Raw genomic sequence first — 22,810 nt, forward strand, 5'->3', positions numbered from 1 at the left:
TCAACGAGGTGGAATTTTTTAAAAATTTATTTCTTTATTTCCTAAATTTGTTCAACATCTGTACATTTATTTGTGAAAATTGTGTGACAGAGTTAATGAAAGGAAATGAATGGCAAAATTTCCTTTGCCAACTACCTTCTTTGAAATGACATTTGAAAAACACGTATACTGATATTTATAAAATATCAGAGCCTGTCAGTATATGAAGACAAAGGACTCTCTCATGCTTTTAAGTCCCAGTATAGATGTAGAGGGAAAGATCTATGAAATTTCCTTCTAGTAAGAAAAACATTTGTGGTAACAGAGCTTGGTGATACTATTTTTGTGTTTGACATAACCAGTCATTGCTGGGCTTTTTAGTTGTGAATAATACAAACATTCTAGACATCCAGGAAATACCTCTGTACTTTTTCATCCCAGTACGTAATCCTTGTCATTGCCAAATCTACTGAGTTTTCTGTAAGCAAATCCAGGTGACACAGGCACTGATGTACATCATGACTGCTGAGGAAGAGTCAGAAAGGAGGAAAATGGTCTGAACCTGCTGTCACTGAAGTAATAGCACAATTCTTACCTTGGGCCCAAGGCAGGTTTTGGGAAGGTTGAATTGTTAGAGTTTATCTACAGCAAGCAGGACTTGGGGTGCATTGAGTGCAGAGTTTGCTTGGCTGTTTTCCCTAAATTACTGTACCTTTCAAGTCCCTTGAGAGTAGTGTCACTTCTTTTTTCATGGTACACCTGCTCTTAAATGACATGCAAATGTTTCAGAAAGTAAAAGAAGAACATGTAAACACAAATAGAAAACATCACTGTCATATTTTCCAAGTTACTTTATTTAGCTCATGTTTACAGATGAAACCGGGTGCCAGAAAAGAGCCACTGCATCCCACATTATTAATTATACTCCGGCTTCCAAGGAAAAATTTTATCAGTAGACTTTAGTAATATTTGGACCAAAAATACATGGATGTGCAGCTTTGAGCATTTTGTACCATGTAGGATGCAGCCTCTCTCACAGGTCCTCTGTTTCTGGAACGGGGTTGGATTCCGCAGGCTGAATGAACACTACTGGGATATTCTCGGATGTCCATCCTTTGGGAGTCCTGTTGAAGGATCTTCTGGCAGCAAGAGGGTTTGCAAGGATCATGAATCTGGGATCGTTTAGCATCAGCATATTATAATCTGGTACCTTGAATTTAACCAGCTTTGATGCTCTCTCAAAACCACCAAAGGGAGTGGCAACTCTGTAGATATCAGAGAAATAAAAGTTAAATGTGATTTTAAAAATACTTGTTTTCTTTCCCTCCCAGAAACTGAAAAAAACAGATTTTTGTTCCAGTTTCTTGTTTACATTTTCAAGCTCCAGAAAAAAACCATTATGTTTGTTTTTCTGGGAAATGCTCTTTAAGATCTGATTAATTTCCCCTTAGATAGAGCTTGCAGCCTTTTCAAAAATTCAAATGGATTGAAAAGCCAAGAGAAAAAGACATTACAAGAAAACCGTGTAATTGGTGAGTCACAGTTACTAAACTTATTTTGTTGGTGATAAGTTGATAAGTCTGAAACTGTAGCTCAACACATTCTCTCTAGCAAGTAATTAGTTCAGAAACTTCTCACCCCATTTTCTCCTCTCCTCAGCTGCTTGTTCCTCCCACTACACTGTGTTTCAGCACCATATTGTTGTACCAGTTAGAATGTATGTGGGTTGTGCTGTAAACTTGGGTCACTTCTGTGATCAGGGTTAAAAAAAGACCCTTCAAAACAGAGGAGCACTTCAAAATCCAAATTATTTCAGCAATCTAGTTTATATCAGTATGCTCAAACGATTGTAGCAATACAAATGAAGAGGAGTGGAGCTTAATGAGTGAAGCAGAAAGGAACAGCCAAAGACAACAGGCTCTGGAAAGGAGGGGAGGGGTGAGGACTTGATACACCAGCTTTGTTTCTGAAGAAAATGTTTATGTAACTAAACCTTGAAACACTGTTCAGCCAGTATTTTTCATGTTATTTGAATATAGATTTCCCCCCAGGCAGTAAGCCTGAGAAACTGGAAGATAAGGAATACTAAACTGGAGTTGACTGTTACATGCATTTGCAAATACTTTAAAACAACAGTATTTCCAAATACCTCCCCTGATCTTCTGTATATACAGGTTTCAGACTGAAAAAAACCCCTTGAGTTTTCCTGTCACTTCTTCCAGCCTCCTTTGGACAAACAAACAGACTATGGTATGTGCTCTGCATTTTGATCAGCTGCATAACTTTGCTGGAATATATTCTAGCCACTGAAGAGTGTCAGATTTTTAGATTGCACAAGAGCACCTGGTTTCTGCAAAAACCAAACATTTCATAGCACGTTTATGGGAAAATGAATTTTTGTTGAAATGGAATTTCACCAGCCTTGGTATATTTGGTGTGTGGTACAGAACAGCAGATCTGATGGAATGTATTTCCAGTGGCTCCAAGTATTTTAGCAGAAGCCCAGAGCAATTAATACCAACAGAAACTAAAAGAGATCGTTTGAAGATCTGTCCAGGGTTTTCAGCAGGATAAAACCCCTAAGTTTTGTACTAAGAATGAAGTACATGCACAAAAAGAAGAGATTAGTTCAGAAAAATGAATTTGTGACATGAAAGAAATGGTGCTGCTCTCTGATTACATGGATGATTCACTGCATTTTGGTATGAGCAGCATTTGTTGAAGGGGATGGTGTTAACTCCAAAGCATCAATCCTGGGAGATATAAAAAATCATGCAAGCTCTGGGCATGCATCCTCACTGAGAGAAGAACACTGCTTTAGATTAAGCTCTAAAAATGTGTCTCAAATTATGATAAGACAAGATGTTGCAGCAGCAGCAGCCAGTCCAGGCATTAAACTCTTTTGAGGTCAAAAGAAATCGTTTGTCCAAAGTGGGTATCAAGCCTGTGGTATCAAGTTTTTCTTGTGGAGCTGTCTTCTAGGTCACAGTGTCAACATGGATACCGTACGATACCGATTGAAAATAATTGCTTGGTAATTGGCACAGAGTGAATGTAGTGATCTACATCTCACCGGATAATAAATATTGTTTTAATTGCTGCCCTAATTACGATACACATTCTCACATTGTTGTGATGTTTAATTATCACTGATGTGTATATTAAAAGGATAATCAAAATAAACAGAATTGTAATAGTTTTATAATTTGCACAACAATTCTGTTGTTTAAAACATCCTCTTTGCAGTGTTTATGGGTTTTATATAGAGCATATTCCTGTATGTAACAGAAACAGGAGGGCTTTCTTTGGAAGTTCAAGTATCTTTTTGTGGCAAAATACACCCCCCCCCCCATAGTTGCTATACAAAGTCTGGCCTCAGAGAATTCTGCATTCCTGCCTTATAGGCAGGGGCACATGACGATTGACAGAAAGGAGAGTACAGTAATTGGCTAAGAGATGTTGATTTTCCTTTACAGCAGCAGTAAATATGGTCTTGTGAGCAATAACTTGTCTGACAACATGGTGTTGTAATGACCTCTCTTGTGTGCACATCAGCTGCGCTACTTGAGCTCTGATTCATTGTATAGAAGCCTAAATCTCATGCCTAAAAAATTCCAGTTGTCGTTGCTCATAAGGGCGGAAATGCTGGTTCAGAGCCATAGGAAATAGTGCCAGGAAGTGTAACAGATTGTTTAGTATTCACTTTGCATATTCCTAAAAAGTAGATGCTTGATTTAACAATAGCAGGTACAATCATGTTTATTTTTACCTGTCATTTTAACAGGAATTCTTTTTCATTTTTTACCCTTAGTCTTTCTTATTGAATATTATATTGTCTCAACATAGGAGACTGCTTGTAGCTAATGATTTGGGAAAGTCTGAAAAAATGTTTTAACTGCATTAGATTAGCACCTCTGGTTACATAATCACAAAAAATGTGAGTTTCACATTTTGAAGTGGGATCATCATTCATAGAACATTTTGTTTATCATTAATTCTGCAAAAAAATGAGATGTAGGAGGAAAGAATCTGACCCTGCAAAATGCTCAGAGCTTCATAGGATCTTAGTGCAAGAGCTAATGCTAATTTCACAGAGGTATTTGGGTGCTAAGGAACTGGCTAAGCACCCAGCTCCCACTAATATCACATCACTTGAAGTTAGCACCCAAAATTCCTGGGAGACTCTGGATCTTATATACATTTTATAATAGACTTCAAGATGCATGAACCAATGAAAACAGGGCCCAGTCTGGATGGACTGAATTCCTGTTGGGCTTTTGAATGAGTAGTCTTTGGGAATTGAGAAAGCTGAGTAGAATTTGTCTGGTAGGAGAGGCAGAACTAGTCTGACTTGCTTGTCCTAAGTGAGTAAGATGTGGTGCTTTGTATGTTACTCATAATCCTACCTTTGACATTTTATCCAGCTCCAAGAAAGCAGATGGAAAAAAGGTACTAATTTAAGTAATATTATAAACTCCTTAGCAAATGCAGATTCATGCTGCTTTCCCACAGATTCATTACTTGGTGCTTCCATACTGGTAAAAGAGACAAGAAATTTTTTCACTAGCAAATGCTTCCTCAATCCTAATAGGAATGAATCTCCAAGAGAAGCCAGATGGCATGGTCTGTTCTGCTGTTTTTCTCTGCTAGCACAGATTGGTTTTATCTCTGAGGGGGACAGAGAGTAGCCTGGTGTGCACAGTGTGTTGTTCAGAGCCCCTCTGAGCCCCACTCGCCTCTGCCCAGTGCTGTGCTGTCAGAGCACCGCTGCCAGTCTCACAGACAGCCCTGCCTCCCAGCACAAACCCTCCTGACATTTGCTGCCACAGCTCTTCCTCCAGTGATCTGCCAGCATTGCAAGGTCCCTGCAGCTTAAAATGAATACTAGACTCCAAAAAAATTCCTCTATGAATTCCTTATGTGTTTTTAAAAACTCCTTAGTGTTATAAAAATTGCACTGCTGCAGGGTCCACAGTCACCTCTTCACTGCTGGACAGTGGGGAAAACAATCTGGATGCTGTTTAGTGCTGAAGTGCTTTCATCTGTGAACGTGTGCCTCAGTCCCAACACATCAGACCTCCCTACCTGCTCAGGTTGTGCTGCTTTTCCAGTTTGTTGTGTAACAAGGAAAGCTGAAAGGAGCCTGAAATGATTTGTAAAGTCTGAGTGCCACTTCAACAGACGCCAGTGAATGAACCGGGAGGGATCCCAGGCCCATTTCCCTTGGGAATCCTATGGCTCACACTTGCTGCTAACCACACCCCTCCTGACTAATGGTGACTGTAGCCGTGCTTTGCAGGAGAACAAACACAATGGCACTTTACTGGTTGATTAAGCAGGATGGAAAGCCTAGATAGATACCCTCACTGATAACAAAATGGTGCCATTATATCACACTTTAATTGTTTAATACAGTATAATTTGCTTTCTCTCCAAGACTGCAATTAAGCAAGCCAAGGATGCTGTGACCTAGATACACAGAATGACTTAATAGGATCTAGACACAGAAGTCCAGCTGGTCTTCTTCTCTTGGATAGTTTGGCATGGCAGTGTGCTGTTTTAAATCCCATCATTAAACACTCTCCTGTGCATTTTTAGGAGTGTAGACATCTAAGTCATGGCTGTGAAATCCTCTCCAAGAGATGAGTATCTTGAATTTTAATTTTTCAAATTCTCAAAATTTTTTTGAATCTGCTAGAAAACATAAGTCTGACTGTAGCATGTAACTTTTCTAGGACTACCAGGCATCCTTTTCTACTGGATATCAGTTTTTTTTCCATGGAAAGAAGAGTTGTGGTGGACTATGTTATATATTTTTTGGTTTGAACTTTACCAGTTTCACAGTCTGTATCTGGATGTATGTGCCAAATTTTAGAGTTTTATGGCAGTTACAAGAGAGAGTATTTACTTTTCCCTTATAAGAATGCACATATGTTCAAGAAATTCAGACTGGTGAGCCACAGTTCTGCCATGTCATACTCAGAGAAACTCCATGTCGAAAGAAATCCACATAGTTAGTGTTGTGAAGAGGGCAGCTAACAGAACACAGGGCCACAGAGACAGCCTTAAAATCCACAAAGCAGCCATCAGACACCATCTCAAGGCAGATATCCCTGTTAATGGAGTCTCTGTGCCCTGTCTGATGCTGTCCTTCACAATAATGACTAGCACCTCTTGTGAGAGGGAGAACTGATTCTGTCTCCATGCATTTGTATCTTTAGCATTTTTTCTTGGGCTCTTTTTTTTTTTAATTTTTTTTTTTTTTTTAGGTTACAATAAGCACAGTACATAAACTGTGCTGTTACTGTTCTGATGGTGGCAGCTGTGGCACTTCTCTGACTTGCATTTGCTGTTTTGTCTGCCATGGCAATGGATATTGCTGCTAGGAAATCAGAGCTAATGCAGTGTGTGCAGTGCCAATTTTGATGTTGAATTGTGTAATGTTTTAGTCCTTGCACTCATAGTTGGGGCCCACATCAACATCAGGAACACAAGCGATGTTTGTGGATATTTCTCTAAGTTTGTATTTGTAGGGGGATAGAATATAAGTAAATAAAGGTGGTATAGAAAGTAATCTTACACCCTAAAGAGTTGCAGCTGGGTTAATTATTAAGGATTAGGAGCAGGCCTGAGTTTAACAGGCCACAGCTGTAGCCAATAAGAAGAGTGCTATAAAAGAGTGGATTGGTGGGTTGAGGGGATCTGGAGTCAGTTGGCTGCTGTGAGAAGAAGGAAGAGTCAGTGCTTAGAGGAGCTGTCTAGGCGAAACATCAAGAAAGTAGGAACCTCTAACAATATGCAACCTTTGCAATATCGTGACAATAGAACTCTTGCAATATAATAACAACATGTATTGCCTTGAACGATTTTGTTTTTCAATAGATTGCTGTCTGGCCTTTTGAGGAGGGGTTTTGGTTTGGCTCAGCTGTCTGGAACTCAGCAGGGTTGTCCATTACTTCAATAAATAAAAATAGTGTAAATGGAACGATAGAAAGCAAAAGACATGAGGAAGAATTTGCTTTCAAGCTTTAAAAACCCAGTGTTGTCCGTGTATCTAGTTCTACTGAAAGCCATGATACACTAGTTACTATGTAAGTAAAACAGTGTTGAAGCTGTTAATTTGTTGCTGAGGGTTGTCAAATAAATGAAAAATGTTATACTGCAATAACAGAGAAATCTTCTAGTCATTTAGCATGAGGGATTGGTTGTGGGATAAAGTTCATTGCACCATCATTGCCTAAAACAAAGCCGTGTGAGTTGTATCAAAAAATGAAATAGAAGAAGAGTACTTTGCATTATACGACTTAGAAACAAAGTTCTGACTGAGAGATCTGACAATACCATGGTTAGTGAAGTCAGCAACAGGCACCCTGAAAGGAATTTTAAGCTCCTATTTCCCATTTATTGAGTACACTGAATCACAGGATCATAGAGTGGTTTGGGTTGGAAGGGCCTTTAAAGATGATTTAGTTCCAACCCACCTGTCATGGGCAGGGGGACCTTTCACTAGACCGGGTTGCTGAGAGCAGCCTCGCCTTGAACACCTCCAGCAATGGGCATCCACAACTTCTCTGGGCACTGGATTCTGATACTTTCTTTCTTTCAATACTTTTAGCAATTTATCTTCTGTTCCTAGTTCTAGAGTTTGAATTTGGGCCCATACTTTAGAGATAGACTAATTTGCTCCTTAATGCTCTTGTTTACCACTTGTAATCTCTGTTTGTGTTCATGTTTATGCATACACTTGCAAACACCGGTGGTAGGGTTTTTAAAGCTGGTGGAAACATTTTATTTCATAGTAATTTTCCTCTGGTCAGAAAAAATTCCGTGTTCATTTAGGATTACCTGTTAAAGCTCCTGTAGTCAGGCAGTTCTGGCTTTGCTTCAGGTGCAAAAAGTTTAGGATATAAAGCTTCCAGCAGTTCTGGATCATCCCTAATGGCTTCTATCCAGGGAGACTGGTAATACTTTGGCACAGCAGTAGTGTTAAACTTTTCAGGAGGAATTTCTTTCAGTGGTCCAGAATATCCTGCAATGTGGTCAAGGTAAAATGATTATAATGATTCTTTGTGTTTTCTGCTTCCTTGCCACGATCCTGTGCAAGCAGGAACTAACACAGCAGAACTTCCCAGTGAGTTAAAATGAACAGTTGGGGCAAGTCACCAGGCTAGAGCTATACAGAAAGAGAGATCTGGCAGGGTAAATTTGTAGCCTTTTAGACAGATAACTCCTCCAAAGTATTCCAACTTCTTTTGAGGCTGAGTTTATTTTGGTCTTTTTTATAAATTTGTTCCTATTGTTTTCAAACAATCAATTTGAAACCAGAGAATCCTTAGGCTAAATTAACAGATTTTAAAAGAAATTTTAAAACAAGACTGTTGATTAAAAGTAAGATAATTCTACCTCTTTGAGTGAAATTTTCTACAAGTACATCTACATCTAGGTCTCTAAATGAATGCTGTTTCATTCTATAAGCTTAAACTTCCCTGTGGCTTAATATCTACTCTGACCAGACCTTTTTTGCCTAAAGAAAGGCTTGAAGATTTCTATCATGTCTTAGCAATGGAAATTACCTCTGTTTGCATTGTGTTTGGCCAAAGGATGCACAGAGTCTCAGCAGACACCAGCAGAGCAGGACTGACCTAGTTTACATGGACTGGAAAAGGTCTGCACAAAACATGCATTGAGTAATTCTGAACAAAGAATGAATTTGTAAAAACCGCGGTCTGCTCATGGATAATTCATAAACAGGAAGAAGGGCTATATCACTGAATAAATTAATTAAAACAAATTAGCCTTCTCTAGTCTTTAAAGAATACAAAATAAGGCCTTCTTGTAACTCACTCCTTTAAATAAAGCCAAGAGTACCCTCACAGTTAAGGATTTAAAAAAGAACAGTTTATGCAGCCAGAGGCAAATTCCTTCTAAAGTTACTCCTCTCTAAAGGGTTCCAGCAAAATTTAGTGGCTTCAGATTTACATTTATGGATAATTAAACTACAATGGATAACTTGCTGACTGTTGAGCAGGGTGTTGCATGTTGGAAACCATGGTTTGACAAAGAAAAGTCAATATATAAATGTAGTTTTAAATCAAAGGATCTCTTTCTCAGTGTTTTTAAGACATGTATATATAGGAGCAGCCTCTCTTGATATTAAGTTATATTTTCAGTTTAGAGAGAAGTAGTACAAAAGGTATATCAAATCTTTTAAAAATGAACACAAGCAGCTAAGAGCATCCCTTTACATTTCTGGGAGAAGTTCTGATTAGTTACCTGACTCAAATGTGTGTATTTTAATATTAGTCCATTATCTTCTTATTGAAGATACTGCCTTACTGGTCATTTCTTTGCTGGTCAATGAGGCTGAGTGTAGTCAGTGTCTGCAGCCTCCCACGTTACCTGGGGCGATGTTGTCAGGGTGTGGAGGGCTCCGGGGGTCAGGTGTGTTGGGAGGTGTCATTGGGGCGTGCTGGGGGATTCCTTCCACACTGAGGCCGTCCATTCTGACACTCTGGATGGGCTCTCCACGCTGTGTTCAGACAGAAGAAAATAGCACTTCAGGCATGGCATTCTCTGGGGAGGCTGCACCAGTGCTCTGATTTACAGCCCAGGTCTGATTTCTAGCATGCACAATACTAATGCACGCTGTGCTGCTGTTTGGTAGAGTATTCCCTTCACACTTACATTGTCTAAGTAACCAAAAATGAGCTTTTTTTTGGTCACTAGACACTAGAAGCTGTTCTGTGCCAGACAGAGCACCCATGCTACCCAAAGGGTCAAGAAATTTGGCAAGTTTGAACCCTTTGAGTTTCAAAGGATTGATTCTTCAAAGCGTCTCTTCCCATATCAGTTGAAAATTTGCTGCATTTGTTGAACTGCTTTTGTTTGGGATTGTCTTTTCCTTTATTTGTAGTAGAAATAACAACTTCAGTGCAGGTCACTTTCTGGAGATTCATGATATGCTGTTATTTTCCACCCTCCTATTGGGATATCGGTTCTAAGGAAACATCTGAAGGCTTAATCATTGTTGCATAAATATAGAATTAGAGTCTCATAAGAAGTCAGCATCTTATTTTAGCCATGACACATAGGCTAAAAGCAATTTAAATATAGACTGGTTTAGAGTAAGAATTTCTTGAATAGGAAAACAAACAAATAATACTTGTTTAAACTTGAAGCAACAACAAAAAAAGATCAAGGCAGAATGTTTTCTAGTCATCCTGAAGTATGTTAAAAAGATTAACTTTGGCAGGCAGAACCCTAAAGATGATGCAGACACCACCAGCAGTGCTAAATAGACACTTAGGGGAGGGAACAGGAGCCAGAGGCATAGATTTTTCATGTGTTGGAATGTCATACTGACTGTACACCAAGTGTACCCTGTGGTTTTGAGGGGGAAAAGTGGACTAGAGGGAAATGGATCTGTCAGACTGTAGCAAAATCATGGAATTGCATACAGAACTCTGACAAGATTGATGGTGTGCTCAGAATTTATCTGTGTAGCTTCTAATACTCAATAGAGGGAGAAATGGGGGGACAGTATTAATAGATAGGCTTTTAAATGATAGTGTTTAATAATAGCCTTGGGTGCTCAGTGGAGTTATTCAGATTTTTTATATGGGATTTCTTTTGTGCCACTTTATTTTAAAAAGGCAGATGAATCAAAGCTCAAACTGGATCTCATTTTATCCCAGTGTAATTTAACTTCTGTTGAGCAAGTGATCAAAGACAATGGAAATATCTATACCATATGAAAATAAATGTAAATTTATTTTCTTGTCTATAGGATCTCATTTAATAAAATACAATTGGCTCATTTCTTCTTGGCTTCACTCTAGGATTTTGCTTTTATTTTTCCTGAAACCACTAGTAAATCATACAAAATGTGTATCATGAGCACCAAAGGAACCTGATGTAGAACCACCAAGAAGCCATTACAAAATACTCACATTTCTTGGCTTGTTTGCCACATAATGATAATTTTCATATGTGTATTTGTCAGATCTCCGCTGGCGGCGCTTGAAGAGCCTGGCCCCTCTGTTGCTGAGCGTCGACAGCTCCTCCACCATGATATCTCTGGGCGTGCTGACCTTTTTCCCAAGGTTCAGGGTGGGTGAGACTGCAATGCCATGGGTAAGTACAAACCTCTGTTTGTCTTAAATGTCTGATATTCCATGCTCTGCCCCTGAAATCCAGCAACTTCTTCATGCATATTTAGCTAACACATAGCACAGTGTCACATCGTGTTAGTGAAATTAAGCCTTCTTCCTGAATTTTGGAGGAGATTATTGAACACCACAAACCTGTATTCTCAAAGATGATAAGCACCTCAAGCTCCAAATTAGATCAGGTCTACAGTGTCCTACACGTTAGGACACTGGCTAATAGCAGGCTAGTAAAAACAGGCTTCTGCTAAAACTGGGAACAAAATTCCTTCTGATCCCAGGTTCCCACATCAAACCTTCAGTTAACTTTCTGTGTCCTGCATTGGATAGATAAGAGATAATCCCCTTTAAACACACCTACCGGTTTCTATTAAATGCTATTTTTAGACTGACTCTCAAAATAAAGCTCAAGGTGTGGAAAATGAGTCCTAACAAAGAATTGCAACATCCTTCTAGAAATTGATTCATTTAGGACCTTTTGGGTTTTATTCTCTTTAAGGGGAAACTGAAATACTGGATGCGTATTTCTTTATTCACTACTTGGGGAAAAATTCTTCTATGTCTTTATTCACATCCTGTGGAATTTGAAATGGAAAATGCATAAGCAAGGTAAGGGGAGATCAATAAGGATTGTAAACAGAGAATTCTGAATGTCAGAATTCCCATGGTCATGTTCTGGAAGCTGGGACGCTGGTGGCACTGAGCAATCTATTGCTTAGTTACTGAACTCTCACTGAATGTCCTCAACCTAGAGACAAAACTTAAACTTTAGAACACAGAAACCTAAACGCTGAATAAACTGTTTTCTATTTATTAATTTTTGCTTGGAGCATTGCAGAAATTAAGAAATATAACAATAATAAGACATTCAATGTTTCACATATTCTTATGGTCTTCAGGATTTAAAATTCTGAACTTTGACATGTATTTTAATACATTAAAATGAAATGAGGACAAATTATGCATAATACGTATCCTGCTAGCAGAGTAAGCAGACAGGAGAGCCAGTTTGAAATTAACATTACAAATGAATTAGCTGCAGAAGGTGCCTAATGCCAAAGTCAATATTGCATATGAAGGGTTTTGTTTTTAGTAAATGGCATGTTCAGCCTGGCATGTGTCTCCTAGTAACTTTATGTTGGAAAAACAATGTGATGTTCTGACATTTAGGAAAACTTAATGGAGACAGTTATATTAAATATTTAGCTGAAGCTGGATGGACAAGAGTTTTCCACGTAGTAAATCAAACAAGTAGATGGGCCCTGGAGTGCACCCCTGTTGATCCATTTCTGCCCATACCATTTCAACTGAACGCTTGCAGTGGATTTCAGTGGAACAAGAGCAAGTTAACTGGATCATAACCTGGATTGTGCACTTCTGCTTTAAAAATAGTGTGTGCAAAGAATCCTAACAACCTCCAGTTATTTAAGAGCTAGTTACAAAACAGAGCGTTCTTAACATGGGAGAAAATGACTCAGCTTGCCCAGTGTATCCCTATCAGTGGCTGATAGTGGTGGGATTTTGGCTCTGACATGGAGATAACTGTACTGGTTATTGGCCTGTGGCCTGAAATTTAGACCTCAAGTCATATTTTGATTTTATCGTTTCTCAAAACGACTGCAGCGGTAGAGACTGCTGGATGGTTTTATATCAGCACAAAGAAAGAAATTGACCCCACAATTCAGTAGCACTTTCACATAGAAGAGCTTTTGTTGTTCGTACACGGAATGGGGAGCTTGAACATCCTTCAGAGACCGGGGAGCCAAGGCAACTGCAGAGCTCTGTCCAAAGCACTTGGGGTTCTTCTGGGACACTCTGGGTGTTATCTATTTTGGGCCTTGCTGTTCCCTTACATACACACTGTTCTTGTTAATGTTAACTGAAGGCTCCAAGCTACTTTGTAACCCACAGTTGTGTACTCTTGTGTATCCAGGCAGCATCCCAAAATCATAAGTGTAAAGTTCATTTGAATTCCTTGCCAACTAAAATCTAATCATCTGTCTAGCTTTATGATGTGTCTAGGGATAGTTTCAGTGTCAGTGCAGATAAGGTGATGGAGAATGAGAGAAAGAGGACATTTAGGGGATGATAGAAAGAGAACATTAATGTCTTAGATGGACATTGAAAAATAATATTGAAAGTTTAATTCATAGTTTAATCCTAATCTTAACCTTTTAGCTTCATTTCTTTAATTTGCTCCTGCCAAGTCCTTCTTGTCCTGTGCTTAAAATCACAGCAGATTGTATTTAAATATGATTTACACAGTCCCTCCTGCATTCACTACCTAATATTCCTTTAATCCTTCAGTTTACAATCTTCTAAATAGCTTAATCTGGACTATAAACTTTAATGACAAATATTAGAAAGTGTGTTTGCTGTAGTATCAGAAATAAGGTCTATTAACTCTATCAGGAAAGACAGTCAATGACGTAGATACTGAAGAAAGCATTTAAGAAGTAGTATAGAACTGGATGTGGGATTTAAGTGGTGAACTCCAAGGGCTTCCTTAAACATATGTATTTATATACATCCAAGTTTATCAAGTAGTCTTAGAAATGTTCTTATTGGTCCAAGTCTGCCAGTGACAAACCCTGGGCTTGAGGAGGTCACTGTATGCACCCACGGATTTACTCATGCAGTTTCTCTTTGAGACTGTATAAGAAGGTTTACAGTTGGTGTCTATTCCTACAGCATTTTATGGTTTGTCTACTTTCTCTAAAAAATAGGACAAAGTCATGTCCCACAAGCCAACAGCAGAGCTGGACTTTCAGTCTTCACCAGTCTTGCCCAGAGATTGGTGATCTCAGACACTGGCAAAAATCTTGGCTGGTTTTGGAGTCTACCACCAACTGTTTCTGCTATGAATGTCTTTTAACAAGGAGGTGGAGAGTCACTGTTTACCTGAAAGCATTCTAATAAAAAGAGTCTGAAATAGAAGTGGAGTAGGAACACTTGCACCATTCCAAGGTGCTAGGGTTTATGGTACAGAGCCTTCTGTTATTGTGTACCTGTGCTGGCAGTGGAGAGTTTCACAGGGCTGGGACACTGGCTGGAACTGTACATTTAGTTTTGATGTAATCACCAGTTGCAGGACTGTCATTAGGAATAGTGATTCCAAGCCCAGAGAGACAGCAGTTCACCTTCTAGATCTCAAATTAAGCTCATTGAATTAACAATTCAGAGCAAAACAAAATGTCAAAAATTAGTTAAGCTGAATCTAGTCAATTAAATGCTGTATTTCTCCTTGGTTTTCCCAAGGCTTGTTCAGATTTGGTCCCAAAAAACTGGCTTATATTTTGTGTCACCACAGCTTTGGTTATCCTTCTCTTTTCTATCTGGCTTCACTGAACTTGTACAGTTATAAATTTCAGTCTCTTATCACACCCAATTCATGGACTTTCATTTTTTGTTAACACATAAATATCTCAAGCACCCGAAGAAGAGGTTAAAATAGAATTTTACTAAGAGTTAGAATTGCCCTCAGTGGCCACATATCACAGCACATCTTGCAGGATAAGCTGCCATAACTATGAGTATGAATCTTGACAGCAAATCTGATAGTACATAAATAATAAAAGGGAAGATTATGTGAGGCAAATGTTAAGCATCAGCACAGATTATCCAAATACGCCAATGATTTCAAGGGCTGTATGCTACATTTATTAGTATTGCTATGAATAGTAGCAACATTTACCATGTGAAATGCCTGGTTCCAAACAAACATATGAAAGACTTTTTTTTCCCTTTTGCCCTGAAGAGCTTACAGGCTATTTCAGGCACATGTAGTGCTTGGGTTTACAATACCAAAAAAAAAAAAGGGGTTGTAATGAAATCTGGAAGGACAGACTGGCTTGCAGATTTGAGTGCATGTTCAGTGAAGAATTGAAAAAGGAAAGAGGTATTTGTTTAGGAATAGAAACTTCAGGAAAAAACCTCTGGAAATATCAGAAGGAGTAGGACCCAGGCAAACTTGTAGCTTCTTGTTCTAAAAATTCTTAAGTCCCTCAACCTACTCTTCATGTAATCACAATGGTCATCAAGTGAGTGCAGAAACCATCCACAAGTTTTTTGAAACAAAAGCCCACTGGAAAGATTTTCAAAACTGGAATTCCATGTTTGATATTTCATCCCATGAAAGTGGTATAGCTTTCATAAATTCTAAATATTAATGCAGCTCCCTGTGGTTGCAGCTAGGCTTGAGGGGTGCTTATCACTTTTAGAAAATTGATCTTTTATGTAAATGGTAAAAGAGGCTTCATGGGCAGGATTGGAAGGCTCTCCAAAAGCATCCAGCACATGCCTAATGAAAGGCAAGCAGATTTTTATTCCCACTGGAGTTAATTGCTTCTTAAGGTGTCATGCTAGAAGCATAACTTCAAGAACCTTTTTAGAAAATCAAACAACCTTCTAAAAAGTGCCTGCATTTTCATCAGTGCAACTACAGAGAAGTAAAATTTCTGTCAAATAAGGTTATTTGGTGGCTGTGCATTAGAGAGAATGCCAAATGCTAGTAAAATGTGTTAGTTACAAAAACAAGATCTGAGAGGAATGGAGATGTAAACATTTGTTTCAAATTTTTTTATCATTTATATAAAAAGCAGAGAGAAACAGAGCAAAAAAAACCTAACAAACCAAGAGGGTACAGATCATTATGTTTCTTAGATGATAGCCTTTTAATGTGGAATGAAGTCATGTTATTAACCCCAAATAATGTTCTGAAAGGCTATCCTAGCAGAATGTACATCAGCTGTTAGATTACTTCATTCCTCCACAGCAGTTGTTCATCTGAAAATAGCTTTCAAATGAAAAGAGGCAACTACAAAAGGATTAGTTACCATAGGCAGCATGATACTCCCACAAGATTATTTATGGCAAAACACCCAGAGACAAAGCTGTAAAAGAGTTAAACTCTGTGATTAAAAAAAAATGTATTAGGGAGGGCTAGAGGACATTGCATATGCAGTAAACTGGGTTCAGTGCTATACCATTTCTGTGTATTTCATCCATAATGGCTGATGCTTGCTCTTTCCTCTCTTTGGCCAGGGCAGAATCTGATAACATTGTGATTTTCTGATACGACTTTTCCTTGCTGCAAAAAAACAACACATTTTTATATTGTTGAGCCAGCGCACACAGTTTGGCCGACTTTCATTTCCAATAGCCTGTTTAGAATGGCTGAACAGTGAAGTCAGGGGTTTCTGCCTGAGAAATACTGCACTGCAACATGCACTGGCAGTTGTTGCTTGCAGACAGATGTTAGGACATGTTTTGATGGATAGAAGATTCAAAGGAATGGACTTTGAGTTGGTTACATAAATTCTTCAGCAAAAATCAGTGTCAGTGGAATAGGCCTTCTCACATCTACTTGCTATACCTCAAGATGTAAATTCCTAACTAGTTTTAATTTACATCTTGGTTTATGTATTCAGAAATGCTACATTTTGAAATTTCTTAATCTAATAAAGAATCTGAGGAGTGAAACTAGTTCCTCTGGCATCTTTAAAGGAGGTGCATTTCTGACTAAGTAAAAATATAAACATCTGTTAAGTTGCAGCATCAAGAGGTTACATAAATGTCTTGTATATGACAGTTTGTAGGACAGACAATGTCAAAACATTTCAGGAAACAATACACTTACCCTACTGTTTTGTTGTGCAGATAAAAAGCGATGCCAACCCTTTAGCTGAGGCTTCAGAAGTTAGTTATGCATGGGGATGACCTGCCTGGTCCTGGATGGTTTGTACCCTTGTGCTGGGATCTGCATGGTACCTAGTACTGAGACAAACTGGGGGGCTGATCCTCTCCAAAGGGGTTGGCATCCTGCTGACATCAACCAGTTATATATAGAACCAAACACTCCAGCCACTCATATCTTCCTGGCAAAAGAAGAGAACAGAAAAGATTCAACTGCACCCACAACAAAGAGAGGTTATGTCCCTTTCAGAGCTTATTGAAAATTTGGTGGAATACCCCCCCTGATGTACAGATCATCTCCTCATCTTCTCATCACCCCTGAGAATTATAATCTGTGTGTTATAATCAGGAAGGAGACATTTAAAAAGAAGGTGTTAAGTGTATAGATAGGCAAGACTATAGCAGATGAGAATGGCATGGGCTAATCCTTCAGTGAAAGATGAAACCCTGCTCCTGTAGGGGCCGATGGCTAAAGTCAGTGGCAGATGGCTGATATACAGAGGCTGCTCTGCAAAAGAAATGAGATTTTCTTCAGCATTATACGTGCTAGGGAGTAATTGCTCGACAAGCACGCGCCTCGCAACTGTTACTCAAAATCCCTTCACTTTCTTTGAGCACTGGGGACAAAAAACCTTCAGCAAATTGAAGCTCACTAATATCCAGCATTCCAGGATAGTGTTGTGTCAGTTTATCAAAGAAATGTGTGATTTGTAGTGCACAGATATTTCTAGACAGCGACCAACTTTGGACAGAATAAAACAGCGGCAGAAGAGAACATTCCCCCCTTGCCCTCCTGTCTGAATGCAGATAGATGAATTTTGGGGCAGCAAAAACAAGGTGAAGTTCTTCTGTTTCTGATTTGGATTTGAGTTTGTTCTAGGAAGTTCCTTTTTATCATGGAAAATTATGATCTAATTTGGCTTGGAGGATTGATGAGAAAATTGCTTGTATTCTGACTTTAAAGAGAATCTGGAGAGTAATAAAATAAACCAACACAACCTGCAGACCTTTTCCAGCAAGAAGCACTTTGAGGTAGATAATATTTATGTGCCTGATCCAATGTCCTGAAAATCTGCCTGTCCAACTGAAAAATTGCATTATTTTTCCCTCAAGCTTTCTATTCCCTTTGCTTAGCTTTGCAAAACATATTTCTGAGATCCTGGCCATCTCTGCCCAAAAGAAATGTTCATTTTAATCCTCACCATCAGAACTGACCTGCTGTTATTGCTGATTAGTGATTTTTTTTCTAGCTTTTGTGCCTGGATCAGACACTTTTAACAGTGCTAACAACCATCGTCTTGGTTGAATCTTACCTATTCAACTAGCAACTTTGAATAGTCTCAGTGCTTCATCACCAGCCTGTCAAATGGCACCGAAGGGAAGAATTTTAATGTCAAAATAGCCTGATGAATTGGGGGGGGTGAGGTGGGGGGGGGTAGAAATCAAATGCAATTTAGTAAAGCCATATCCAAAAGCAATTATAAAGTGGGCATTCATCTGATTGGCACTGACTTAAATGTTTAATCCAGGAGGAAATATCAACAGGCATCCCCAATGGGATAGTCTCATGTTTAGTCTATTCCAATTCCCATTAACTAATTATTTAATACAATTAAAAGTACATAAATGTTATTGTTTTGAAGCTGAGCATTAAAAAATCTTTGTAGCGTGACTATCCTAGAATTTAATTCACTACTTAGTAGTGTGTGAAGATTTAATAGAAAGTAGAAATAAGCATGTCATTGCAGCTCAAATAAAGAATGTGTATCTGTCATGACTGCAAAACTAGAACTGTTCAATGCTTCTGTCTTTTATAATGCTCAACGAGGGTCAGGACACCATAAAATACACCAAGTTGCTGAAACATCTTTCATATATAATTGTGAATAGTAAAATGTCCATCATTATTGGTAAAGGCTAAGGAAGGTGAAAGAATTAAAGTGCCATGTGACATCATCTTAAAAATTAAACCCTGCATGTCAATGAGAAGAACTATTGTATTAGTGGCAAACTAGGATGTTTAGTCAGCCTGGTAACAGAGGCAATATTTTCCTGTCTTCTTCATTTAGGGCATTTGTATTTAACCAAGTAAGACTTGGTTAAACTGCTTTTATTTGACTAAAAGACTTTTCCTTTGAGTCTGGTCTTTTCTGACACTTTGTGGGCTCTTTCCCACCGCATGGCTTCCTCTAAATTGCATAATTGACCAGAAAGGACACCCAGGCTGGCAAGTGGAAAAAGCCTGAACTATTTCTCCCTCATTTTCTCTCCTTTTCCATCCTTTGCCTCTTCTCTCATCTCCACAGAGACAATTTAAATGCTGAATAAAGCCCCAGTTCTTAACAGGTGCTTAAATTCAACCTGAGGCTGTGACTGCCATGTCTGCCTAACTTCATGCCATGAATTTAAAGCAGTTAACTACTCAGGCTCTTAATGTATCTGTCGTGTATAATTCACAATATGAGCAATATCTGTTTGTAGAAAGGGGGCTATAATTACTAGACAACAGCAAAGTTGCTGTTCAACTAATGATGAAGCTGATGTTTTTGTATTCTGTGTCCATCTGTGCTTCAGACAGCGATTTACAGGTCTGTCTTATTGTAAAATACCTGGTTGGAGCCAGGTAGGCCCAAAGTGCCAACTATTGCTTTTAAAAATTAAACCAGTCCTTTTTTTTGGAGATAAACTGCCAACAGTTGCGTTTTTCAAATGAAACTGGCCCCCATACATCTAAGTGTACTTGTAATCTTCTTTTTACTTAAATTCTGAACCTAGGCCTCCTACATGTGTTGCAAATGAGACCAAGTGCTGTTGTCATCAATTGTTTCATGAAATACGTCTTGCAGTCTGACTGAGGCAGTACAGGGTTCCCTATTTCCACTTCTAAATTCAAAAATACTGGAGTGAAAAAAACACCCATTATAGAGTTATCTGGAATATCCTTCTCTGCCTATGAAAATTGTGGGAAAAGCCTTTTTTTAAAAATAAGTCCAGTTTGATTTTTTGCTTAGGGAATTTTTTTTTTCAGATGAAAAAGGAAGTATTTTAATTTCAATTATATGCTTCATTGGTACTTTTTCTGTAGCTACAATGAGCAGACTAACAAAAGATCATTGCATTTGAGGTATTGATGTATTCAATAACATATAATCAATAATTTGATAGGCTTTAAAAAATATTGTTACTGTTGTCTTTCTGTTCAGGATCCAAACAATATAATTTTTTATCTGGAATTCATAGGAAGACATTCTATAATTTAGTATATGATTTAGTAATCTCATTATCTTCAAGTTTTTTTAAAACAAATGGGATGGTCTATTTTGTAGAATTTACATTTTCCACATCGGGCTCAGTAACAATTGACATAAAAGCCTGAGAAAAAAGTCCCCTTGTTTTACCTGCATTTTCTGTAATAGAAGAAGACCTAAAGGAGGATGACAGATTAATACTGCTCTTGCTCACAGGCTGTCAGGCTGGTTTAATTATCTTAGCTGTTAAATAATACTTGTCACTGAAATTCATGGTTCAATAGGTACAACTCATTGGAGACTCTGCTCTGTGTTTGACTGAAGTTAAATAATCCGTAAAAAATAGGAGAATTTCTTCAGTGGCATTTCTTCCATGCTGTGGGATCTTTCTGCATTTAGTACAGACACATGGGAAATACATTTTCTGTGCTGAGGTGGGGATGGAGCTTCATTTTTGGAGACAAAAATACTGTGCCTCTACTCTCCCTGAGAGTGGGAAACCTGCCCCAGCCCCTGGGCTGGGCTCCTGGTGTGGGTATGGCTGTAATCCAGCCTACAAGGACAGCAGATACGGGGTGACTCCTCAAGCTTTATTACTTCCAGTTGTCTGCCACTTTCATGCTTCATTCCCAGTCGAAATAGGCATTTTAAGAAAACATAAAGCCGACAGCCTGATTTAATCCCCAGGGCTAAGGCCACAAGCAGCAGCCTGTGCTGTCAAAGACTTAATCAGAGCCAGCAGCTGGCCAGGGAGCTTTATTTCAGTACGTGCATGTTCTGATGGTCACTGATGGAAAACTCCTTCATTTCTGTGGGTGGTCCACCTCACTGTGAGCCTGACATACTCTTTGGGGTTGTTTTATTCTTCCATCAAAAGGATACAAGTCTTCTCCCTGCTTGCATCAACATTGCAGTCTGACATTGTGTCACCAGCATGGAGAGTGCTTGAGTAAGGGGCTCTTAAAGAGAAGATCCTTTCTTCTTAAATACTGCAGGGCACGCACATCTTTCTCACAGGTTCGTGTTTGTTTAGAGATAAATCCTTTTCATACTGCATTCAATTCCAAATTCTTTCTCCATACCTAAAGAATCTATTTAGATGCCTTCACCACAGGATTTGGATACCTGAGAATTTTATTTTGTTGTTTTTGAGGTGGCGCTGTGATTTTAAAAGGAAACATTCCAAATGAAATAAGAGTTCAAAGAAAAGACTGACTATTCTGCCAAGTGGTTGAACTTCTGTTTGCTGGGGAGTGCCAAATGTCAAACTGGGAGAGTATCTTGGGGGGTTTTGTTTTTGAAGGTGAAGGGGGAAATTTTAGTCCAAAATACATGCCATAATGGTTAATGTATGTAGAATGTTTTTAAAGTACTTGAAGATGCAGATCCAAGGCAAACCTCACTGTATATCTGATTTTTATGAGCTCCACTGATACTATCAGATCAGTGGGTTAGTTTCATACTTCTTTTCCTAACTTTCTATTGACAAATCCAGCCATTCAGAATGAAGAGCTATCTTCTGGACAAAGGTTTATAAAGAATGTGTGGTTTTAACTGCATTGTGGGGGAAGTACATAATAACTTTTATCTGGCATGTCTTTCAGACATCTTTTCAATTTTCTGAAAAGAAGCTATTGGAAGGCTCAAGTTCTTATGAATGCAGGAGCTGGAAATAAACAAACAACCAAAAAAGCCTTAAAACTTTATATTAAATTCTGACATCTTAACAGCACTGCTGTTCCTTACTCAGAAAAAAGCCAAACTTGCTGCCTTCATATGCATTGAATTATTTTCTCTCTGTTAAGACAGCTACAAGCTTGGCTTGTGATGCTGCAGTACTCATGATGCAACTATCTTCTTGATCTAACTTCTGTAAACTAGGTAGTTTGAAACTAATTCAGAGAGGACAAGTGACTTTTGTTATGAGCAGGGTGAGTTCCTTCATATGTGGCTTGTAGTTCATACATTTGTTTTTAAGTCAGGACAGTGTGAACTCTTCAAAATAAACAAAGAAGAGATCAAAATGCCACCACTTAAAATCAACCTTAAAGTGGTAAACACTGGTAAACAAAGCCGAGAATACTGGGAGTGAGGGAAAATCATTTTTGGTTTAAAGATAAAGAAGCTCCTGATCCTACCAGTAAACACCTTTTCAATTTTATGTGTGTTTGGTCTACTGATCACTGGGGGTTACACCTCCAAAGCAAGACTGGACTAATTGAAGCATGTTCAACAGAAAAGTAATCTGAAAGAGCAAATAAAAGATTGTGGACCTAGAAACAAATTTGAACAGAAAGAAGAGTATTTGGGCTATCATTTTTACATTCAAGTATGAGTACCATCAAGCCCTGTGTTTGTAAAGTATGGTTTATATAACTTTTCATGCTGAAATAATTTAAAATGAAACATAAGTCTGTCAAGCTGAGAACACCATGTGAGTGTAAAGGCACAGAGGTTGAGATGGAGTTATGGCTAAGTAGGAACACTGTTGTGCACACACAGAAACTGTGCTAGCAGGAAATAGTCAATAACATATTGCAAGAAGGAATCAGCTGGCCAAGTGTTTCCATAGGAAAAAACTGGCAGGAAAATAGCCTTATATTAAAAAAGAAGAAAACAAAAACAAATAAGGTGGAAAAGCTTACTTTGGTGTTTCCCTTTTTTCCCACACTTGAGAAAGAGAACAGTTATTAACATTTGGTTGAAAAACACGGGTTCTGTTTG

At 38.5% G+C, this 22,810-nt stretch overlaps 1 protein-coding gene across 1 annotated transcript; it reads right to left on the minus strand.

Moving 5' to 3' along the window:
* Positions 1-834: 834 nt before the first annotated feature.
* Positions 835-16,889, minus strand: MYOZ2 (myozenin 2). Its single transcript, XM_036382282.2, has 6 exons — positions 16,783-16,889; positions 16,130-16,233; positions 10,929-11,098; positions 9,379-9,508; positions 7,825-8,008; positions 835-1,244 (listed from the first exon to the last, which is right to left on the minus strand). Exons 2-6 carry the CDS (start codon positions 16,203-16,205, stop codon positions 1,013-1,015), a joined length of 792 nt encoding a protein of 263 aa, XP_036238175.1. The 5' UTR covers positions 16,206-16,233; positions 16,783-16,889; the 3' UTR covers positions 835-1,012.
* Between the last annotated feature and the right edge of the window lie 5,921 nt (positions 16,890-22,810).

Source organism: Molothrus ater, chromosome 4 (assembly GCF_012460135.2).
Source record: "Molothrus ater isolate BHLD 08-10-18 breed brown headed cowbird chromosome 4, BPBGC_Mater_1.1, whole genome shotgun sequence".
NCBI classification, from domain to species: Eukaryota; Metazoa; Chordata; class Aves; order Passeriformes; family Icteridae; genus Molothrus; species Molothrus ater.